Source organism: Mobula birostris, chromosome 23 (assembly GCF_030028105.1).
Source record: "Mobula birostris isolate sMobBir1 chromosome 23, sMobBir1.hap1, whole genome shotgun sequence".
Classification (NCBI taxonomy): Eukaryota; Metazoa; Chordata; class Chondrichthyes; order Myliobatiformes; family Myliobatidae; genus Mobula; species Mobula birostris.
In genome coordinates, this window is record NC_092392.1 from 50,068,247 (window position 1) to 50,092,049 (window position 23,803).

Here is a 23,803-nt window from a genome sequence, read left to right on the forward strand (position 1 = left end):
AATAATGGAATCAATGGAGGAAGTGTGGTTGATATTTGGTGTGGATTCAGTGGGCTGAAGGGACTGTTTCTGTGCCCCATCTCTCTAAGACTCTCAAGTTATGTATCAAGGAGAATGCACTAGGCTTAGTTTGTATTTTCATGGATGTAAGAGTAGCTTATGCTGGGTGCAATGGATCCTGAGGGTAATTTTTTTCAAATCATGGATTGTTTAAGACACATTCGTTCAGAAGTAATATAAAGAATCCACCCCCCCCACCCCGTCAAATAAAACAGTGAGGAGTGTACCTACAAGGTGTACATGATGATGCCAATGCTCCAGAGATCACACTGCTGACTGTAGTCATAGTTATTAATGATTTCTGGGGCTGTTGAATAACAGGACAAGTATTAGAAATGTTACGTTAAAAAACCCAGCAGTTTTCAATGTTGTTCCCCATTGTGTGACCCGATTAAAGTACCAGCCCCCTCACCCATGTATAAAGGTGTGCCACAGGTGTCCTGTAACATTGATTCACAGCCAACTCCAGCGCCATCTTTCAACACGGACAAGCCGAAATCTGTCACCTGCAAAGAAAGCAAGTCCTACTTAGTGTATTCCCCTTTCTTTGTCAAATGCCAGCTGCTACAATCCCATCCGAGAGAATAAGGTCCACTAGTACCTTTTCCTTTGGCTAGGAAATGCCAGCAATCTGGTACTTCACTGGGATGGCATTACCAACCACTCACCACCACAGCGTGGATGTGAAAACAGTCTTTTAATACACAAGGTGATGGTCGCGTGCCATATGCAGTATGGTAGTGTCAAGGTTAAGTTACTAAACTAGTAGCTAATGATCTAAACTATTCAGCCAAAGACCCAAATTTAAATCTCACCATGGCATCCAGGGAATTTAAATTCAGGTAACTAAATACTCCTGGGAGTTTTTAAAAGTAGTGGAAAGCATGAAACTACTGGATTTCCTTTAAAAACCCTTTTATATCCTTCAGGAAAAGAAACTCCTGTTCCTTATCTGGTCCAGTCTATGTGTACTATCAGATGCACCAGTATGGTTGAATCTTAATATCCAGGAGCACCAAGATTGGACATTAAATGCCAAGATTGTCAAATGAAAGTTCTTGGATCTGGAAAATTAACTCAGATTTTTTCCTCACAGATGATTCCTGACCTGCTAATTGTTTTAAACTTATTTGTTTTTATCACAGTCTGTCAATTCCAGCTGTTCAATTCCAGTCTGTCAGTTCTATTGTGAATAGATGAAGGAGTGAGGGGGAAATCTGTGAGGACAAAGTTTGTGTGACTAGTAAGACTTACTTTGATGTTAAGTTTCAGATCTTCTTCATCTGCATTATCATTACTTTTCACCAGGATATTTTCCAGCTTTAGATCCCTGTGAATAATATCTGAAGAGAATGAAGAAAATATTGAGTGTTTGAGAGTAAAACAGGTAAATGAATGGAATTACTGTGCTTGTGTTCCTGACATTGGGGGTTCCTACAATTTTTAGTTTTAAAGTGAACAATTACATTGACAGTTCATTTTTCTTCTACATACTAAAAAGCTGATAAGAGCATTGTAATCCATCAATGGTGTAATTTCATATATTTAAAACCAGATTTCTTAACCCTAGTGGATGTTATTAGTGTTTATTAGTGGCTGTAGTAAATACATTCAAGTTCGAGTTTAATTGTCATTCAATCATACATGCATACCCATGAATAAGCCTAACGAAACAATATCACTCCAAGGCCAAGGTGCAGAACACAGAACCAACAGTCATACACGGCACAAGGCACATATTGCACATGTAACATAACAATAAAATAGTCACCCTAAAAATAGATAGTCCAAATCCCTGAGTTCATGAATGTTGCAGCTTTCTGCAGTGGAACACATTATGGCTTGTCTTCTGCCCAGCGAACATTGGGAGGCAGCAACGTATGACCCCAGCGTAGGTGCCGTACCGCACCACCTCCAGTGCTCCGGTGGAGTGCATTGACTCCTACACCTGCAGCTCTCCTGGGCCGCTGTAAATAGGCCTGGTTCTCGCTACGATCCAGGTGTCGCAGCTCACCGGCCATCCACAATAAACCAGTGAATTGGACTTGCAGCATTCTACATTAACAATGTCCAACCTGGCCCCGCGATCACAAGAAAACCAACCAATGTGATCTCTCGCTGCTAGACTGCACACTGCTCTTGTGCACTGACACCTCTCCGATGCAGGCAGCAGCGCGATTCCCACCAAGTCCAATGACTTCAGTTTCTCGGCCAATGAGCCACTTGCTAATGGGGCAGACCTGTAGTACTTTAAATTCTTAATGTGTGGCAGGGTTTTGCAATCATATAAAATTCATGTAAAAAAGACAATAACCTCTTTGGTTGGCCCTATAGTAGCTGATGCGTCTGAGAGTGTCACCATCTTACTGGAATAACAAATTCACCAATTTCTGCTAAATGTATCAAAGAGTTTTTAAAACGCTTATCCATTACAAAAATACAATCTTAAAGTTGGCTTAGTTGGTTTACGGAAATATTATTTCTGCAGATATGGGTTTGAATGGAAATTCAAACAAAGAAGGCATTTCTGAAAGGTATCGCAGTTTTGTAGTATTTTATATCTGGATTGCGGATCACACACAATGCACAAACTCTTTGTCATGTACACAAAACTGTCACAGATGAGCACTTTTCCAGCTTTTCATAGGTGGATTTTTACACTTTAGTGAAGTTAGAATGAGGCAAAAATTGCCTACTTTCTGGAGATTGAAGTGAACAGCAGTTGCAAGTGGATTCAGTTAATGAGTTCACCCATCTTCTCTTTGAATAATTAAAGAATAGCTTTGATTTTCACATGAACGTCAAAACGTCATTTCATCAAATCAGCAGGGATTGCGCTGGAAACACACATAAAGTGCCGGAGGAACTCAGCTAGCCAGGCAGCATCTATGGAATAGAGTACAGTCAACGTTTCGGGCCAAGACCCTTTGAAGGGTCTCGGCCCAAAACACCATGGTACTATTTTCCATAGCTGCTGCCTGGCCTGCTGAGTTCCTCCAGTATTTTGTGTGTGTTGCTTGGATTTCCAGCATCGGCAGATTTTCTCTTGTTTGTGGAGGGATTGCGCTGGGCAGGCCACGAGTGGGCTTTCGGGTTCCTTGCTTTACGACTGCCTGTTAAGCAAACAAATCTCAAAGTTTTATAACTTCGATAATAAATGCACTTTGAATCTCTGAATCTTTCGAATCTTTGAAGTGTCGTCATACTTCCAGCACTAACATAACATGCTCACAACTCACTAACCCTAAATGTACATCTTTGAAACATGGGAGGAAACCGAAGTAGCCGCAGGAAACACGCATGGTTACAGGGAGAACATAAAAATTCCTTAGAGATGGTGGGAATTCAACCTCAATCTTACCATTGCCAACCGCTGTACTATCATGCTACCATGATTACATAAGTAATCATGATCATTACAATGCTATAACTATTAATGTAAAGAGTATCTTACCATTTTTGTGGAGGTAAAAGATTGCACTTGCTAAGCTCGAGATAATATGCTTGGTTTCGGATTCGTTCAGATGGCCTTTCTCTGCGAGAATTCCCTTCAACTCTCCAAGTTTGCAGAATTCAATGACCAGGTATACTTTCTGAGTGAGTAAGGAGAAATGGAGAAGGGTAGACTGTGCATTGATCAATTACTGTACCTGACACTGCTCAAAAAGGGAGTAATAATATTGAGAATGAGCAAATAAGTAAAATACCTTTAAGATCTTTATGGACAGCTCATAGAAACCCCTAAGTCTGATTAGATTCTAACACTAGTTTCATCTTACTAGCTACCGTACCATGGGTTCTATAGGAAGTCATCAGATAGATAGAAGCACGTTAGGTAACCAAAAATACAAACTTCCAAAAAATCTTATTTTTAATAAAATCAGTTAAACTTGATAATGCATTTGCATCATTAGCAGTATGTAAAGGGACACTAGCTAGTATCTGTATGATTGTGAAACTGTTAGCTCATGTCATCTTTATTGTAAAAACTTATGGCAACTTCCGACATCCACCCTTGGAAATCCAGCACTTATGGTAATTACACTTTTCTTCTCCACAGGATACCTTGTTGAGGCAATCAATGCAGAACAGGGGTTTAATGGGAATTTTCAAATACTTATGCACTTTTCTCTTCAGAAAAGCTATTGAGAAGCTTGTTGTCTACCTGTGAACCTGCCTGCAGAAGGAAAGGCACAGACAAGGGGTCAATGGTTGACAGAAAGTGCTGTACAAATGTCAGCATCTGAATGCAAAGTTATTCTCCTCCCCCCCCCCCCCCCACCCATTAACTATTACAACAATGTACTGTAAGTTATTTTGTTTAGATTGCTGCTTTGGAAAGGATGAAATCAGATACATGAAAAATGTAGTTGCCTCATATTCAAATTATCATTTTAATGGAATATTATGGAGATTCGTTAAGGTTGTTGTAGCCGGGGCAGGTAGTGGGGATAAGCTCCCACAACATATTAAATGCTCTCAATGGTGTGCATTCAAATAGCCTCTGACAGCCAAGTCCAACTTTTGGTCTTCACATATGCTTTAACCACTAAACCCAGTGTACCATTTCTACTGACAGGAAAAGAGATAAAGGTGGGTTACAGGCACTTTAAAACCAGTCGCTTCAGGCAGATAGGGTTCATCGGCTGTGGTTGGCAGCAGCTCACCTAGGAGAAAGAAAATTAGACCTGCAGAGATTCGCACAGATGTAGTTATACTCTCCCTCTTAAAGCATGCATAAAAGGCGTAGAGTTCACCTGGGAGTGAAGAATCATGGCCATTCATGTTGTTAGCTTTTGCTTTGTAGGAAGTCATGACCTGCAAAACCTCCCAGAAGTGGTGTGCATCTGATTCCATCTGTAACCTTAATCAAATTGTTTTTAAGCTCTTAAAATAGCCTTCCATAGGTCATACCATGGACTTCCAGTATAGTTCTAGATCACCGGTCTCGACTGCCACAGATCTAGCCCTCAGCAGACTATGAATCTCTGGTTCATCCATGGCTTTTAGTTTGGCTATGTTCAGTATGTTCTTGAAAGCACACACTCATGCACACAGGTCTTGATGAAGTTGGTGATAACTGTGACGTATTTATTCAGACTTAATGAGGAATCCCTAAATAGTGTCCCGCCCACCGACTCAAAGCTGTACTGCAAGCACTCCGCCAGCTCCTTCTTGGTCCTCACCACTGGGACTGCAGCCTTTAGCCTCAAAGCACTTCATTGCAGTAGATGTGAGAGCCATGGGGTAGTAGTCATTGAGGAAGCTCACCCTGCTCTTTATGGGCATTGGTATGATTGTCACCTTTTTGAGGCAGTTGGGAAACTCTGACTGCAGCTGTGAGAGATTGAAGACGTTCTTGAACCCTCCCACCAGTTGGTTGGCACAGGTTTTCAGAGCCCTCCCAGATACACCATCAGGCCCTGACGCCTTGCAAGGGGTCGCCCTCTTGAAAGATATTCTGACATCAGCCTCCGAGACAGAGATCACAGGTCACTGGGTATGTCACCAGAGACTCTCGCAAATTCCTACAAATGTAATGTGGAGAGCATTCTAACTGGTTGCATCACCGTCTGACGTGGATGGGGCACTGCACAGGATGAATAAAAGCTGCAGAAAGTGGCAAACTCAGCCAGCTCCATGATGGGCACCAGCCTCCTCAGCATCGAGGACACCTTCAAAAGGTGTTTCCTCAAAAGCACAAGGGGAGAGAAATGCAGAACTTCAGATTTTCAGAGACAAGTGTCCCCTGGTTAGGAATGGTGAAAATCTTATGTCCCATAAAGAACAAAGCTGCTGCAAATTCACATTGAGAATGATGTTAAGTTTTGTTTAAAGGAAGTCTTGGAGAAAGTATTGATCTGAAATAAGTGAAATCAAGCATCTGGTTTTTCAAAAACAAAAGATTTCTCTAAAGTATGGTACTTATAGAAAGCCTGGAGGAAGCATTCAATCTCTCTAAAGGAGTTAGAGGAATTCAAGGTAGCTTGAACAGACCGAAGGGCTGCAGGATGCAATGGAATAGCATCGAGTGTTTTACTTATTTACAGAAACAGCGTGGAACAGGCCCGTTTGACGCGATGAGCTGTACAACACAGCAGCGCACCAATCTAACCCGAGTCTAATCACAGGGCTGTTTACAATGACCAATTAAATTACTAACCAGTACATCTTTGGATTGTGGGAGGAAACTGGAGTACTCAGAGAAAACCCACACACCCAGGGGAAGGACACACAAGCTTCTTACAGATGGCGTCGGAACTGAACTCCAAACTCCTACACCCCAAGCTTTAAGAGCATTGCAAAAGTTGCTGCGCTACTGTAACACCAGAAAATGTATTTCGGACGTAGACCATAATGCATTGATTGACTATATTTTACACTTAGCGCTAGAAACCCAGGGTGTATTTTCAGGCAATAAGCTTTACTCTGAAGTTAATCTTCAGCAAAAATGCATTGCTCTGAATTGTCTGTTAACTTCTGGTTTCTCGTTTCAGAAGTGGTCTCATGATTTTAAACAGTTATTTCAAAATCGACTTGAAACAAGACTTTGAACCAAAAAACTAGAGGGCAGGTGAGAGAGAAAAGATTTCTAAGAAATAGGAGGGCCAACTTCTTCATACAGAGGGCAGAGTGTATACAGAATTAGCTGCCAGAGAAAGTGGTTGAGACAGGTACAATAACAGCATTTAGATTATGAGGACACACAGTCCTCTTTTATTGTCATTTAGTAATGCATGCAATAAGAAATGATACAATGTTCCTCCAGTATGATATCACTGAAACACAAGACAAACCAAGACTTAAAAAAAACTGACAAAAACCACATAATTATAACATATAATTACAACAGTGCAAAGCAATACCGTAATTTGATAAAGAACAAACAATGGGCACAGTAAAAAAAAGTCTCAAAGTCTCTTGAAAGTCCCAACATCTCACGCAGATGGTAGAAGGAAGAAAAACTCTCCCTGCCATGAACCTCCAACGCCGCAAACTTGCCGTTGCAGCACCTTGGAAGCACTCGACCACAACCGACTCTTGAGTCCGTCCAAAAACATCGAGCCTCCAACCAGCCCTCCGACACTGAGCACCGAGCACCATCTCTGCAGAGTGCTTCGACCCCGGACCCAGCAACAAGCAATAGGCAAAGCTGAGGATTTGGGGCCTTCCCTCCAGAGATTCTCAATCGCACAGTAGCAGCGGCAGCGAAGCAGGCATTTTAGGAGTCTCTCCAGATGTTCCTCTGTGCTTCTCACGTCTGTCTCCATCAAATCAGGATTGTGCACAGTATCTACTTACAGATATGATATTACTTCAGAGCGGCCACTCGCGCTGCGTCGCGCCGCCATCTTCTCCTCCCCTCTCCTTAATCAAAAGACATTTGATTAAGTGCATAGATAGGAAAGGTTAGAGGGATATGGGTCAAATGCTGGCAAATGGGACTAGCTTAGGTGGGCACCTTGGTCCGCATGGATGAGATGGAGTGAAGTGTTTGTTTCCACGCTGCATTACCATATGACACCATAATAATTTAAAGTCTTGTCACTAATTATGTTGGTGAGAAAGTGAAATGTTGTACAGTGTTAACTTTAATTACTATTTTCTTTTTCCAGCAGTGAGCTTTCCTAGACACTCAGTTGGATGATAACATTTGATAACTTTGTAACATTAGGTTTATGTTTATCGGAGAGAATTAGGGAAAAGCATGTTTAAATATGGGTTTTGTTCGCTGCCATTGGGAACTTGGAGTGATTCATCGAACAGGGAAACAGAAAGGAACTGCAGAAAATGCTTGTGAATCGCAGGTGAAGAGCCCCATCAACAATGTCTGAGCCACAAAACTCATTCTGCCTATGTTGCAAAGAGTTTGTCCACAGTTCTGATTCTTAGGGTATATTGCAACAAATCTATTGTGAAAATTATTCATGATATGCCCATCTTTCACATAACTTCCAAATACCTGTAGCAAAAAAATCCACACACTTTACCCGTGTAAAGGTTACAGTTTGTGCAGAGCCCACAGATTTAAAGGAAATTGAAGGGTAGCATCATTTACTGTGAATGCAATATGTGTATCCCAGTAATGTTGCCATGGCCACTGGGAAATAGCTCAAAGCATTCGTTTCTTTCCTTCTCCAGTTCAGTAGTTCTATGTGCACCCTCCCTCTTCCTCATTCGTTTCCATTACCACACCAACGGAAGGAGGGCGCTTTTTGGCAACTTTACTTAAAGTTAAACAATGACCAAAGCAGAACTATTAGTCATGTATTTCTCACCAGACAAGCTTGAGAAAGAATATGAGCAGCCTTCAAAGGATTAGAATATATGTTTGTAGAACATTACAGCACAGATCATTTTACTAATGTTGTTAATGTTGTCAGTTATCATGACTCACATAAACAATTGCTACATAATTAAAATGTGATTTAGAACTTTTGCACTCTTAACTATCACTTATGAGGCTTGCATATAATTTTAGGTAGATTCCTAATTTAAGCTTGAATGGGAAGTTTCTAATTTGGACAAGTATAGACTAGTTCACTTTAGTTAAGGTGTTATGTATTTAATCTCCTGATAATGTGGTGCTCATTAAATAGTTCACTTCTGTTGCGTGTGTCTGCACCCAGTAGAAAAACCTGGCTCCCTGCTATCTGATGTGCAGTGGAGTGGGAAATGACAAGACCCAGGAAAGAATATTCAGTGGCAGCTGCACTTGAAGGACATTTGGCCAAACTTTTAAAAGTATAGCCTTTTAAGTGGGAAAACAAATTGCTGTCTCCACAAGGAATACCTAATGCTTTTGCAATGGGCTCGTGGCCTTTCTCCTGCATTTACTGTTTTTATTTCAGATTTCCACTATCTGCTGTTTTTTAAAAATTTTTCAATCAACTTTTTTTTACAGAAGTTCCATTGGTGTCTTTATAGTTATTGATGGAGTGTGAATGATGTCCAAAGCACTTGGTTGCTGAGTTTGAAGAGCATTAGGAATCAACAATATATAATTAACAATATATCTGGCAGGAGAATTCTTAGACCATCAGGTTCAGGAATATTTACTTTCCTACAATCATCAGGTTTCTTGAACCAAACAGCACAACCCTAACCCTGCCTCAGCAATGAGACACTGGCAGTTGTGTCCTTTGCACCCAACGATGACAGAAAACTTGTGCGGGAGAGTTTTAAAGTGGAAACGCCGCGACATTAGGACAGATCTGTTCTCTCGATCTCAAAAGACTGGGTCCATTGGTATGAACAAGCATCACAAACTAGTGTCTTCTTTGATTACAGTAGATGATCATGACCTTGGCATGCCCTTCGCTCTCCAAGGGGCATTGCAGTACCGGCTTCCTGGCTGTTGGATCCCACTATTGGCCTCATCCACCCAGTCCTCCAGAGTGACTTTGCATGCTAAGACAGGCATGTCCCTATCTCACTCGGGTACAAGTCCTCCAGCTACCCTCAGCCTGTCGAAGTGGCGTACTGGGGTGTGATTGCTGACGCATACAAACAACGATTTTGGAGCCACAGGTGAGAGCTGAGTGTTCGGTGGGGACCTAAGATGAGTGAGCTGCCCTGGAATGGACACGGCAAGCCCCTTCACCAGAGGTGCTACCCCTCCCTGGACACTACAAACCATCTATTATGGACTTAACACTCATTGCACTTTTTTTTGCATTGATTTCTTCTTTTGCACAGTTTTTATCACAGTCTGATATAATTTATATTCTGTGTATTGTCTGAATCTTTGTGCCCATGATACTGCTCTAAGTAGGTTTATCATTGCAGTTGTGCCTCACCCTACTTACGCATATGAAAATAAACTTGAATTGACCTGACTTGACTTGCACTCTTATCAATGATTTATTTATTTATTTCCCTTGAAGTTCTGCCCCAAAATGACTATATTCCTGAAATGGAGCAATTTCAGTTTTTGCCACGGGAAGAGTCATGTTTCCTGGTTGCTTGACTCCTTATTGTCGGGCACACTCTAGCTTATATTTAAACTAGAGGTGCACTTTATTTTCCAAAGTTTGAGTTTTCCAGCGATGAATTGGGAAAGAAACAGTAATTCATTATTATTATCATTATCATCATTAACATCCACTGAGGGACAGTTTCAATCTAACCTGCTGGTTTGGAAGCTGCTGAGATCGGGTGTTGTTCTAACATTAAATCATATGCAATTGAAGATAGTACAGAGTAATACTGAGCAGAGTACAACCAGGTTCTCCACCCTGTATCATTGTGTTTCCTGACAAATCAGCTTAAAATTCCCTTGAAGATGCCAACATACTGGGGATCAGCTGTCCGTCAGGAAACCAGTGACTGTCACTGGTTCTATTCAAACTGAAATGATTCTTCTCTTCATTGTTACAGGAAAGATCAGAACATTCCAGATTGTTTTAATAAAACATCTCTGTACAAGACCATATGACCATAAGACATAGGAACAGAATTAAGCCATTTGGCCCACCATGTCTACTCTGCTGATATATCAACCCTCTCAAGTCTACTCTTCCACTTTCTTCCTGTAAACTTTGACACCCTTACTAATCAAGAACCCAGCAATCTCCACTTTAAATACACTCAATGATTTGGCCTGCACAGCTATCAGGGGCTATAAATTCCACAGATTCACTATTCTCTGGCTAACGAAATTCCTCCTCATCTCTGTTCTAAAGAGACATTCTTCTATTCTGAGGCTGTGCCCGCTGGTCCTCAACTCCCCCACTTCTCTTCCCGCCATCACAGACATTTACACCACACGCTGCATCCACAAAGCAAACAGTATTGTGAAGGACCCCACGCATCCCTCATACAAACTCTTCTCCCTCCTGCCATCTGGAAAAAGGCACCAAAGCACTCGGGCTCTCACGGCCAGGTTGTGTAACAGTTTCTTCCCCCTCAATTCCCAGAGTCTAGTCTGACACCAACCTACACACACACACACACACTCAACTGAACACCACTCCACTCCCTTTGCAATTTTTGCTCATTTCTCTCTCAATTCCTGCTAAAACATTGTTTACATTTACATCATTTATTATTATACTGTAAGTTGTCCTTTACTGTGGATATTATCTTGTTTATAAATTATTGTACTGTCTTGCACTGTTTTGTGCATGTTATGTAGTCCTGTGTAGGCCTGTCTAATGTAGTTTTGTGTTGTTTCATGCAGCACCAGGGTCCTGGAGGATCATTGTTTCGTTTCTACTGTGTACTGTACCAGTAGTTATGGTTGAAATGACAGTAAAAGTGACTTGACTTGACTACAGGAAACATCCTCTTCAGGCGCATTCTATCTCGGCCTTTCAGTATTTGATAGGTTTCAGTGAGATCCCCCCCCCGCCCCCATTCTTCTAAACTCTAATGAATACAGGCCCAGAGCCATCAAATGCTCTTCATAAGTTTACTCTTTCATTCCCGGGATCAGTCTCCTGAACCTCCTCTGTATTTTACATAGAGTGTGGATGCCAGCACATCCACACATCCTTTCTTAGATACTCCCAGTGTGGTATGACTAACACCCTATAAAACCACAAGGATCAAAGGGGCACTTGGTGTTGGAGTGTTCTTGTCACACTGTGTAACCATAAAACAGAGAAGCTAGTGTCTGAGTCAGCCCACTTGAAAGCATGCTACCATGGAACTAATTGGCCTTTAGTTTAGTAAAGGCACCTTTGTATTGTGGAAGGACATTAGGTGGGGAACTTGCTGCACTTTGCGAGGTCAAATTTAAGAGAGAAGTGTACAGTTAATGGCAGGATCCTGAGAAGCATTGATGTACAGGGGGATCTTGGGGTGCAGGTCCATAGCTCCCTGAAAATGCAAACAAAAGTAGGTATGGTCTTAAGGAGGTATATGGCCTACTTGCCTTCATTGGTCAGAGTGTAAACGTCAGGATGTCATGTGGCAGCTGTATAAGACATTGGTCAGACCACATTTGGAGTATATGTGTGTAGTTTTTGGCACAGCATTACATGAAGAATGTGGAGGCTTTGGAGAGGGTGCAGAAGAGATTCACCAGGATATTGCCTGGATTACAGCATATTAGATATGAGGAGAGGACAAACATGTAGTGTGTTCCCTGGAGTGTTGTAGGCCAAGGGATGCATTGACTGAAGTATGTAAAATCATGAAGGATGGATGAAGATTTGTTACACAGAATGGAAATGTCATATTCCAGAGACCGTAGCTTAATAGTGAGAGGAGGAAAGTTTAAAAGAGATATGCATGCAAGATATATTTTACACAGAGTGTGGTAGGTGCATGGAATGTGTTTTCCTGGGACGTTGTGGAAGCAGATGCAATAACAATTTTTAAGCTGGATTTTGACTGATGGAAATGGAGCAAGATGGAAATTGTGCAGTTTAAATTGACACCATAGTCACCACAGACATCACGAGTTGAAGACCTTTTTTGGAGGACTCTTGTGTTCTTTCTTCGATAATTTAGGTTGATCTCAATTGGCCACTGTCCTGCAGTGAAACAGACTATTCAGTGACACACACTTGTGTAGTTCTGAGAGTGAATGCTGGTGAAGAGGTGGCTTCAGGAGGGTACAAATGGGAGTGGGAATGCAGTAGAAATGCTATCAGAAGGGATAAGTTACATGACTCATAAAATGGAGGTCTGAGCTAAATATCCAGAGACACAAGGTCCAAACCCAAACCCAGCAAGCATATGGGAGAAATTCAACTAATGGAAGTGGATCTAAATCCCAGAGCTCCCTCTTCAGCAGCACTGAGAGAGTTCCTTCAGCAGAAGGTTCAAGAGGTGGCTCACAACCATTTTCTAAGAGGAAAACAGTGATGGGAAATGAATGCTGGCCTTGCCTATATCCCAGACCATGAATTAAAATAATGTTACTATCAGCAGTGGTGGCCTCCTAGATTACCGGAACCAAATAATCTGCTAAAAGGTAGGCACAACATCATGAGCCGAAAGACCTGCACTGTGCTCTGGTGTTCTATGTTAATGGCCTTTGAGAAAGGAAATTATATATAGGCATCCGTTAGTCTCAGGAGACCATGGATTTACGACTTGGAAGGTTTCCAGGCTGCAGGCCTGAGCAAGGTTGTATGGAAGACCAGCAGTTGCCCATGTTGCAAGTCTCCCCTCTCCACGCCACCGATGTTACCCAAAGGAAGGTCATTAGGACCCATACAGCTTGGCACCGGTGTCGTCGCAGAGCAATGAGAGGTTAAGTGCCTTGCTCAAGGACACACATGCTGCCTCAGCCAAGGCTTGAACTAGCGACCTTCAAATTACTAGATGAAGGCCTTAACCACTTGGCCATGCGCCAACAATTACTTCTCTTAATACTATTGATGTGGTTAGCAGGTGACTCTAGACCAGGGGTCCCCAACCCTTTTCTGCCATGGACCCCTATGACTAACTAATGAGTCCATGGATACCAGGTTGGGAATCCTTGCTTTACGCTTGTATGAGTAGGTTAGATCTCAACTGCCTTTTGAATTGATCTGCCAGCATCAACCTGTGATGGCTTTACCACCAGCTATCACTCTTGGAGAATAACATGAGGAAATGAATTGAAGCAGCAGAGATGTGGTTTTTGAGGAGGATGCAAGGAATATCATGTTCTCATGAACAGAGCAAGCACAAAAAGAGAAATAATGTATGAGATCATGAAAAGGCAGTGTAATTTCATTGGACATGTAATTAGGAAAGAGGAGTTAGTATGCACGGTAATTATGGGAAAGATTGAAGGGAAGAAAGCAAAGGGAAGGCAAAGGCAAATGATGATGGAGACAGCAGCCAGAGAACTAGAAATGAATACCAATGAATTGATCCACTTGACCTGAAACAGGAGTGTGTGGGCCATGACAGTCAAAGCTCAAACTGGGCACAGCACCTGATGATGATGATGATAATGATTGCTCTTGGGGCAGGGGAGCTATCTTTTTTCTGAACTGCTGCAGCCCTTCCAATGAAACATCGGCATCGCAGCCAGGATGAAACACTAGGGATGGTGTTATCGTTAGGGGTGGTTGGTTACAGCAGTGTCACTTGAGCTACGCAGTCTGGGGAAATTTTCCATGTTCACAAAGCAAGATCTGACAGAAATGAGACAGCCATATCCTTTCAAATTTTGAATAGTCACTGGTCAGGTCTGGGAGCCCTTTGCCAGAGGTTTCTGTAGATATTCTATTCTGTTCTCCTCCTTAGCTTACACAGTATGACTTCCTCCTTCGAAACATCTAAACTAGTCACCTCAGCCACTGACTGTGCTAAACTTTCTGTAGGTGAACAAGCTCCTCTTGAATACCCCAATGGATTCGTGAGTGACTATCTGATTTTTTTCGCCTACATTTACATAAGTGGAAACATCTTTTTTCTCTCTTTTTAATCAAACTATTTAACATAGAACATAGACCAGTACAGTGCGGTACAGGCCATTCAGGCCACAATGTTGTGCTGCCCCTTTAACCTATTCCAAGATCAATCTAACCTTTCCCTCCCACATAGCCCTCTTGTTTCTTTCATACACATTCCTATCTAAGAGTTTCTTAAATGTCTCTAATGTATCTGTTTGTACTGCCACCCTTGCCAGCATGTTCCATGCATTTACCACCCTTGGTATAAGAAACTACCCTCCAACATACCCTTATACTTTTTGCCGAACACTTTAAAGTTACGTCCCTTTGTATTAGCCATTTTCACCCGGAAAAAGTCTCTGGCTCTCCACTCTATCTATGTTTCTTATTATCTTGTACACTCCGACCAAGTCACCTCTCATCCTTCTTTTATTGAAAGAGAAATGCTCTAACTCACTCAACCTTTCTTCATATAAGACACGTCATCTAATCCAAGCATCATCCTGGTAATCAGTTTTACAGAACTGCAACATTACTTTGTAGCTGTTGAACTCAATCCCTTGACTAATGAAGGCCAACACCCCATATGCCTTCTTAACCACCTATCAAATGGCACAGTGACTTTAAGGGACCTATGGATGTGAACCCCAAGATCCCCCTGTACCTCCACACTGTTAAGAATCCTGCCATTAACCCCGTATTCTACCTTCAAAATAGGCTTTCCAAAGTCAGTCACTTCACTCTTTTCTGGATTGAACTCTGTCTGCTGTTTCTCAGCTCATCTCTGTGTCCTATCAATGTCGCGGTGTAACCTACAACAGCTTTCTACACTATCCACTATACCATCAACATTTATGTTATCTGCCCACTTATTAACCCACCCTTCCACCTCCTCATCCAAGTTACTTATGCAAATTACAAATAGCAGGGATCACAGAACAGATATCTGCAGAACACCTCTGGTCAATGACCTCCAAAGTTCAAAGTGAATGTATTATCCAAGTACTGTACAAATATTCTACCTTGAGATTCATTTTCTTTCAGACATTCACAGTAAGTACAAAGAAACACAATAGAATTGATGAAATGCTGCCCACATCAAAGACAGACAAACAACCAATGTGCAAAAGACAACAAACTGTCCAAGTATAAAAAAAAGGGACAAAAACCCCAAATAATAATAATAAATAAATAAATAAGCAATGCATAACAAGAACGTGAGTTGAAGAATCCTTGAAAGTGATATCAAAGGTTGTAGGGTCAGCTCACTGTTAGGGGGAGTGAAGTTGAGTGAAGTTATCCCTTCTGGTTCAAGATCCTGATGGTTGAGGGGAACTAGCAGTTCCTGAACCTGGTGGTGGGGACCTAAGGATACTGTACCTTCTTCCTAACAGCAGCAGTTAGAAGAGAGCCTGGATGGCGGGATTCCTTGATGGCGGATACTGCTTTCCTGTGACAGTGCCTCTTGTACATATGCTCAATGGAGAGGAGGGCTGCTTTACCTCTGATGGACTGGGCTGTATCCACTACTTTTTGATGGCTTTTTCATTCAAGGTCATTAGTGTTTCCATATCAGGCAATGATCAACCAGTGAGTATATTCTCAACCACACATCTATAGAAGTTTGTCGAAGTTGCCTAAGAAAGTAGAGGTACTGCTGCGCTCTCTTTGTAATAGCACTTATGTGCTGGACCCAAGACAGATCTTCTGAAATAATTACATTGAGGAATATAAAGTTGCTGACCTTGTCCACCTCTGATCCCCTGATGAAGAATAGCTCATTGACCTCTAGTTTCCTCCTCCTGTAGTCAATATCCAAGCAGAAAACATTCAATTTACCACCACCCCTGGCTTCTAGCGGCAAGCTAGTTCTGAATCCATGCAGTCAAGTTTCCCTGGATTCCTTGCTACCTGATTTTCTGAGTGAACCTATGATGGGAACATTGTCTAATGCCTTTCTAAAAACCACCACATCCACTACTCTGCCTTTATCGTTTTTTGTCACTTCCTCAAGGAATTCAATGACATTTGGAGCTACTATTCAGTTTCCTCTTTCCTGGAGAAAGAAATCCTAGTGGGTTCAATCTTTTTGATGGATGGAATTTTTATTTCTGGTATCGTTCTAGTACATCATTTTTTGCATTTTGTCCAGTGACAACATGGTGACAACATCTGCAGACGATGCTCCACCTGAGCGATAATTATGCTTTACTATGTTTAATATAAATTCTCTGCTTTGGAGCAAGAACTGTTCCTTTAGAAAGATACTCTAGTGTTTAGTTTGCTCTGTCATGGTTTCATCACAGTTATTAAACTGTGATTTAATTGCCTGCAGAACATGATTCATCTGTTTCCTACCCCATTCAGACACATTTTTCTAGGCAGTAAGACCAAAAGATACAGGAGCAGAGTTAGGTAGAATACTTTTACACCCCATTCTTCTGCTTTCTCCCCAGAACCTTTGACACCCTTACCGACCAAGAACCTATCAACCTTTACTTTAAATATACCCAATGACTTGGCCCCCCCAGTTATCTGTGGCAATGAATTCCATAGACTTGCCACCCTCTAACTAAAGGAATTCTTCCTCATCTTTGTTCTAAAGGGATGACATCTTTCTATTCTGATGCTGGGCCCTCAGGTCCTAGACTTCCCAAGTCAATAGCAACTCAATGTTCAGGGGAATTGTGTACTAGAGATATTTGAAAAGGTCTTGAGACTACAGAAAACGATAGGTATTAAGAACACCTGTTATGCTGCACTTTAATCAAACATTGTGCTCATAAACAAATATTAATAATGGAGATTCAAAAAAGGCAGGCTTATTTTTGTAATCAATTTATTCCTACCAATTGTCTCTAGAAATAGGAAAAAATCTAATAGTTCACCTGACATTTTTTGTCAATAACTTTGAAAGTGCCATACCTAAAGTTTGTGTAATTCATGGAGTTTTCATAAAAAACTCCAAATAAAAACTTTTTTAGCTTCAATCAATCAAATTCTTCACTGGCAGGTTAGCATTTTGACGTAGTTTTCAGGCAGTAAGCTACCATCTGTTACTAAAAGACAAATCAGTGTGGAAGATGGGGCAATAAATCAGTTTATCATCCAATACAGAAATTCAATTCAGACTTTTTTTCAGTGGCTCAGGCACGGTAAGTATTGATGTCAGAGCCCTACTGAAGGTCAGGAGAGAGAGAATGAAAAAAGGAGCAGCTTTGGATAAGGCCGGTCTTTTTCAGCTGTGCAGGCATGGTAAGTGTTGGTGTCAGAGGCCTAAGCTCAACAGCAAAGAAAAGGAAGGTAGGGTCAAATGGAGTGGCCATTGTTGGAGTGTGCCAGTGTTAGAGTGGGAAGGCTTTGGCTTAACAGACTTTGGCAAGAATAGCCGGAGGCTCAGATAAAAAGATGTAAGTTTTCCTGTTGACTGTAAAGTTTTATTTTTTGTTAAGTACAGAGTAGTCAGGATGGAATGCTTCTCCTGTTAGATGTGGGAATTCAAGATGCTTGATCAGTTCCCTGGTGGGAAGTTCAGCCAGCTTCAGCTACTGTCTGACCGGGTCAAGGAGTTGGAGCTGGAGTTGAATGTACTCAGAATAGTTGGGGAGACTGAATGTTGCAGATGAAACTTTTGATGAGGTGATCACACCCAGAATACTGGTTTCGGACAGCAGATGGGTGACCACCAGGTGAGGTAATGGGATTAAGCAATCAGTGCAGGGTTCCCTTTTGGCCATTCCCCTCAGCAACAAGTATATCCTGCTGGGAGGTGATCCATCAAGGCACAGCAGCAGCTGCCAGGCTTGTGGCACCGTGGCCGGCTCTGAGACTCAGCAACGAAGGGTAAAGTCAAGCAGTGCAGTAGCGAGGGACAACCTCGCACTATTTAATAGACAATAGACAATAGGTGCAGGAGTAGGCCATTCAGCCCTTTGAGCCAGCACCACCATTCACTGTGATCATGGCTGATCATCCACAATCAGTATCCAATTCCTGCCTTATCCCCATAACCTTTGATTCCACTATCTTTAAGAGCGCTATCCATCTCTTTCTTGAAAGCATCCAAAGACTTGGCCTCCACAGCCTTCTGGGGCAGAGCATTCCATATATCCACCACTCTCTGGGTGAAAAAGTTTTTCCTCAACTCCGTTCTAGATGGCCTACCCCTAATTCTTAAACTATGGCCTCTGGTTCTGGACTCACCCATCAGCGGGAACATGCTTCCTGCCTGCAGCGTGTCCAATCCCTTAATAATCTTATATGTTTCAATAAGATCCCCTCTCAGCCTTCTAAATTCCAGAGTATACAAGCACAGTCGCTCCAATCTTTTGACATATGGCAGTCCCGCCATCCCAGGAATTAACCTTGTGAACCTACACTGCACTCCCTCAATAGAAAAAATGTCCTTCCTCAAACTGCACACAGTACTCCAGGTGTGGTCTCACCAGGGCCCTGTACAGCTGCAGAAGGACCTCTTTGCTCTTATACTCAATTTCCCTTGTTATGAAGGCCAGCAAGCCATTAGCTTTTTTCACTGCCTGCTGTACTTGCATGCTTGCTTTCAGTGACTGATGTACACAACACCTAGATATCATTGTGCTTCCCCTTTTCCTGACTTGACTCCATTTAGATAATAATCTGCCTTCCCGTTCTTACCATCAAAGTGGATAACCTCACATTTATCCACATTAAACTGCATCTGCCCACTCACGCAGCCTGTCCAAGTCACCCTGCATTCTCATAACATCCTCCTCACATTTCACACTACCTCCCAGCTTTGTGTCATCGGCAAATTTGCTAATGTTACTTTTAATTCCCTCATCTAAATCATTAATATATATTGTAAACAGCTGCGGGCCCAGCACTGAACTCTGCAGTACCCCACTGGTCACCGCCTGCCATTCTGAAAGGGACCCGTTAATCGCTACTCTTTGTTTTCTGTCAGCCAGCCAATTTTCAATTCATCTCAGTACTCTGCCCCCAATACCATGTGCCCTAATTTTGCCCACTAATCTCCTATGTGGGACTTTATCAAAGGCTTTCTGAAAGTCCAGGTACATTACATCCACTGGCTCTCCCTTGTCCATTTTCATAGTTACATCCTCAAAAAATTCCAGAAGATTAGTCAAGCACTATTTCCCCTTCGTAAATCCATGCTGACTTGGACCAATCCTGTTACTCCTATCCAGATGTGTCGTAATTTCATCTTTTATAATTGACTCCAGCATCTTTCCCACCACTGACGTCAGGCTAACCTGTCTATAATTCCCTGTTTTCTCTCTTCCTCCCTTCTTGAAGAGAGAGACAACATTAGCCACCCTCCAATCCACAGGAACTGATCCTGAATCTATAGAACATTGGAAAATGATTACCAATGCATCCACAATTTCTAAAGCCACCTCCTTAAGTACTCTGGGATGCAGACCATCAGGTCCCGGGGACTTATCAGCCTTCAGACCCAAAAGCCTATCCAACACCAATTCCTGCCTAATATAAATTTCCTTCAATTCATCCATTACCCTAGGTCTTTTGGCCACTATTACACCAGGATGATGCATTGCCTCCTGGATGCTAGGGTCCAGGCTGCAGAATATTCTCAAAGGGGGAAGGTGAACAGCCAGAGGTCATGGTGCATATTGGCTCTAATGACATAGGAAGAAAAGGGGATGAGGTCCTGCACAGTGAGTATAGGGAGTTAGGGAGGAGGCTGAAGAGAGGGACCCTCCAAGGTGGTAATCTCTGGATTACTCCTAGTAACGCGGGCTAGTGCAGGTACGAATGGGATGATGGTACAGATTTAATGAATGACTAAGGAGATAGTGCAGAAAACAGAATATCAACTTCTCGGAGCATTGTAACCTTTTCCGAGTAAGGGGTGACCTGTACAAGAGGGATGGGTTGCACCTGAACTGGTGGGGAACCAATATCCTGATCAGGAGGTTTCCTAATGCTACTCACACTCAGAAGGGTTTAAACCAGTTTTTCAGGGGGCTGGGATCCAGAGCACCAGGTCAGTAAGTGAAGGATCGGACAGGAAGGTAGATGTCAGGGAAAGCACTGATTGGCAAAATCAAAATAACAGGTAAAGGCGGTGGGGGGGGGGGGAGTTGCACTCCTAATCAGGGACAATATGACAGCTGCACTCAGGGGAGACACAATGGAGGGGTCAGACACTGAGTACATTTGGGTAATAGGAAGGGTACAATCACATTGATGGGATTGTACTACAGACCCCCAGTAGTCAGCGGGGCATTGAGGAACAGATTGGTAAACAGATAGGTATAGATAAGAAAATGTGTAAAGACAATAAGGCTATTGTCATTGGGATTTCAACTTCCCTAATATAAACTTAGACCTTCTTAGTGCAAGGTGTTTGGCTGTGCCAGAATTTGTTAAGTATATCCAGGAGGGTTTTGTAAATCAATATGTAGAGTGTCCAAGGAGAGGAGAGGCTGTACTGGACCTGGTGTTGTGTAATGAGCCTGGCCAGGTGACTGACCTTTCAATGGGTGAGCAATTAACCAACAGTGACCACAACTCCTTAACTTTCAGGATAGCTATAGATAAGGATAGGTATGGTCCTCGTGGGATAGTCTTAAATTGGAGTAGGGCAAATTACGCAGGAACTAAGGAGAGTTAATTGGGAATGTCTTTTCTCTGGGAAGTCCACATCAGACATGTGGAGGGTATTTAAAGATCAATTACAGAGTACAGGAAAGGCATGTTCCTATTAGAAGGAAGGACAGGAATGGAAAAATAAGAGAATCTTGGATGTCCAGAAAGGTGATAAATTTCATCGAAAAGAAAAAGGATAAGTATGTAAAGCTTTGGAAATCAGTATCGAATGGAGGACATGAGGATTATAAAAAAGCCAGAAAAGACTTCAAGAGGGGAATTAGGAAACCCAGGAGGGGCCAAGAAGAGTCTTTAGCAAATAGGATTAAGATGAATCCCAAGGCATTCTATACATACATCAAGAGCAAGAGGATAACTAAGGAGAGGCAAGGACCACTCAAGGATAAAGAGGAGAACTTTTGCTTGGATGCGGAGGATGGAAAATCAAGGTTTACTTTCCTGCCACATTAGCCTATCTCACCCAAAGTAGTAACTGGGAGATCACATCTGCCTAGACTAGAAAGCAAATTATCTAGGATATCTAGTCCTGATTATGAGGGAGAACCTTGGGTGAAAACTGGATTAATCACAAATGTTTTATTTTTATAGATCCCTGACATGCAGGAAGGAAATTTATCCCTATGCAATGGCCTCAAATGTCCGATAAAATCAGAACAATGCCTTGTGAATTGCCTCTGAAATGCAGCTCTCCTGAAGCCTATGGAACTGAATTTCAGTGGCAGAATTTAATACTCCTCAGCACCACCCACAGAGGATAAAACACCAGGTGACAACTTTGGTAGAGAATTTAAAAAGTAAGCTTGCCATCCTCAGTGGAAAGAAAAATTAAGCAAATTGGATCATATAAGAGGTACTGATTGATATTAATAAAAAATATATTGGAGTGATTAATGGAATTCAATGCCAACAAATCTCCACGACATGCCAAGAGACACCTGTGGGGAGAAATGATGCTCTGGTAGTCATCTTCCAAGATGCAGTGGATTCTAGAATGATTTCCACAGATTGGAAGGAAAGAGAAAACAGGAAACTTCAAATGATTTACCCTGATGTCAGTGGTAAGGAAATGGTTTGAATCTATTATTAAGAAAGTAGAGCAGGTGTAATGGGATTAAGTAGTGTGATCATGGCATGATGAAAACTATATAATGTTGGACAGGTCTGTTAGCTTTTGAAGTTGTAAAATGAAGAAGAGATGAGGAAGAATCAGTGATTGTTCTATACCTGGATTTTTGGAAGACCTGAATGAGGTGCCATCCAAGAGGTTATTAAATAGAACGAAAGCATATTTGGTTTGTGATAATACTAATATACATTAAGAATTGGTCAATGGACTGTCAATGTAGAATAGAAAGAAGTGAGTCAGTTTTGGCTTGGGAAGGCTATGACTAGAAAGTTGCATCCTGCGTACATAATCTATATCAATGATATGGATGAAGATTCTGTGTATAATATAACCAAGGCTTCTGATTGTACAAAAATAGAGTGGAAATGTGTATAATGAAGAGGATGCAAAGATGCATCAGGGGGATACAGACAGTCTAAGTGAATGGGAGCGGATGTGGCAGGTAGAGTTTCATGTGTAAAATATCTTTCAATATGAAGGCAAAAAGGGAGAGTTTCCTAGATAGTAGGGAATTAAACAGCATTGTTGTTAAGAGATACCCAGGTGTCCTTGTACTCGAGTCACTGAAAGATAACATGCAGTTGCAGTAAGTGATAGGATATAATATGATATGTTGCCCTTTATTGCAAGGGGGTCTAAAGGTAAAGGCACCTTCTTGCAATGTTATTGGACACTGCTGTGAATGCACTTGGAATATCATCTACAGGAATGATGAATTTGCAATAGAGCAGGTGCATCAAATGTTCAAGAGTTAAGCTGAATTGGAATATATTTGTTTTAAGCTTAGAAAAATGAGCGGTGATCTCATGAAAACCTACGATGACCTTAGAGAGCTTGACAGAGTAGTTGCAGGGATCTTGAATCATTTTGCTCTAGCGTCCATAACCAAGGAGTTACAGAATAAAGGTGCAGCTGTTCATAACACAGATAAGGGATTTCTCACCGCAGAAGATAGTGAATTTTTGGAATTCTCTACCGAAAGAGGCCAGGAACACTGATTGCTGAGTATATCCAAGATGGGGATCGATATATTATTGGATATTATGGGAATGAAGTGACATGGTGTTAGTTCAGTAAAATGGCACCAAGATAAAAGATCAGGTATGATCCTATTGACCAGTGAAGCAGCTGACAGATCTGAATGAATTATTCCTATCTCTATTTCAATCTCCTAAGTCCTTTTATTTTTAAAGAATTGGAAATTCATTTGTTCCAGTTACATAGCTGAAAGTTATAGGTATCCATGTGAGGGGCCATTTGGTGATGTGCCTGTGGAATACCTACTTAATCATAGCCCTTTGAGAGTCAGTCCACTTCGGCTTTCATCAGGACCATTTAACTTCAGACCTTACTATCGTCTTGGTACAAGCATGGGCCAAAGAGCTACATTCCAGAGGTGGGGTGAGAGTGACTGCCCTTGATACTAAGCTATCGTGGGACTGAGTGTGACATTAAGGAGCCCTGATGAAACTGAAGTCAATGGGCATCAAATTACCTTGCACAGAGGAAGATGGATGTGACTGATGTAAGTCCCACGACTTCGCTGCAGGACCAGCCCAGGGCAGCGTCCTAGGCACAGCCATCATAGTTGTTCATCAGCAATGTTTCTTCCAGAATAAGGTTCAGATGTGGAATGGTT

General features: G+C 41.9%; 1 protein-coding gene across 1 annotated transcript in view; it reads right to left on the bottom strand.

Moving 5' to 3' along the window:
* The window catches only part of LOC140186731 (serine/threonine-protein kinase 33-like), a 119,204-nt gene that overhangs the window by 22,537 nt on the left and 72,864 nt on the right, over positions 1 to 23,803 (bottom strand). The window contains exons 5-8 of the mRNA XM_072241244.1: positions 3,515 to 3,653; positions 1,315 to 1,403; positions 473 to 566; positions 292 to 367 (exon numbers count right to left, since the gene is read on the bottom strand). Coding sequence (XP_072097345.1) covers positions 292 to 367; positions 473 to 566; positions 1,315 to 1,403; positions 3,515 to 3,653 — 398 coding nt within the window. The remainder of the gene's footprint in view (positions 1 to 291; positions 368 to 472; positions 567 to 1,314; positions 1,404 to 3,514; positions 3,654 to 23,803) is intronic.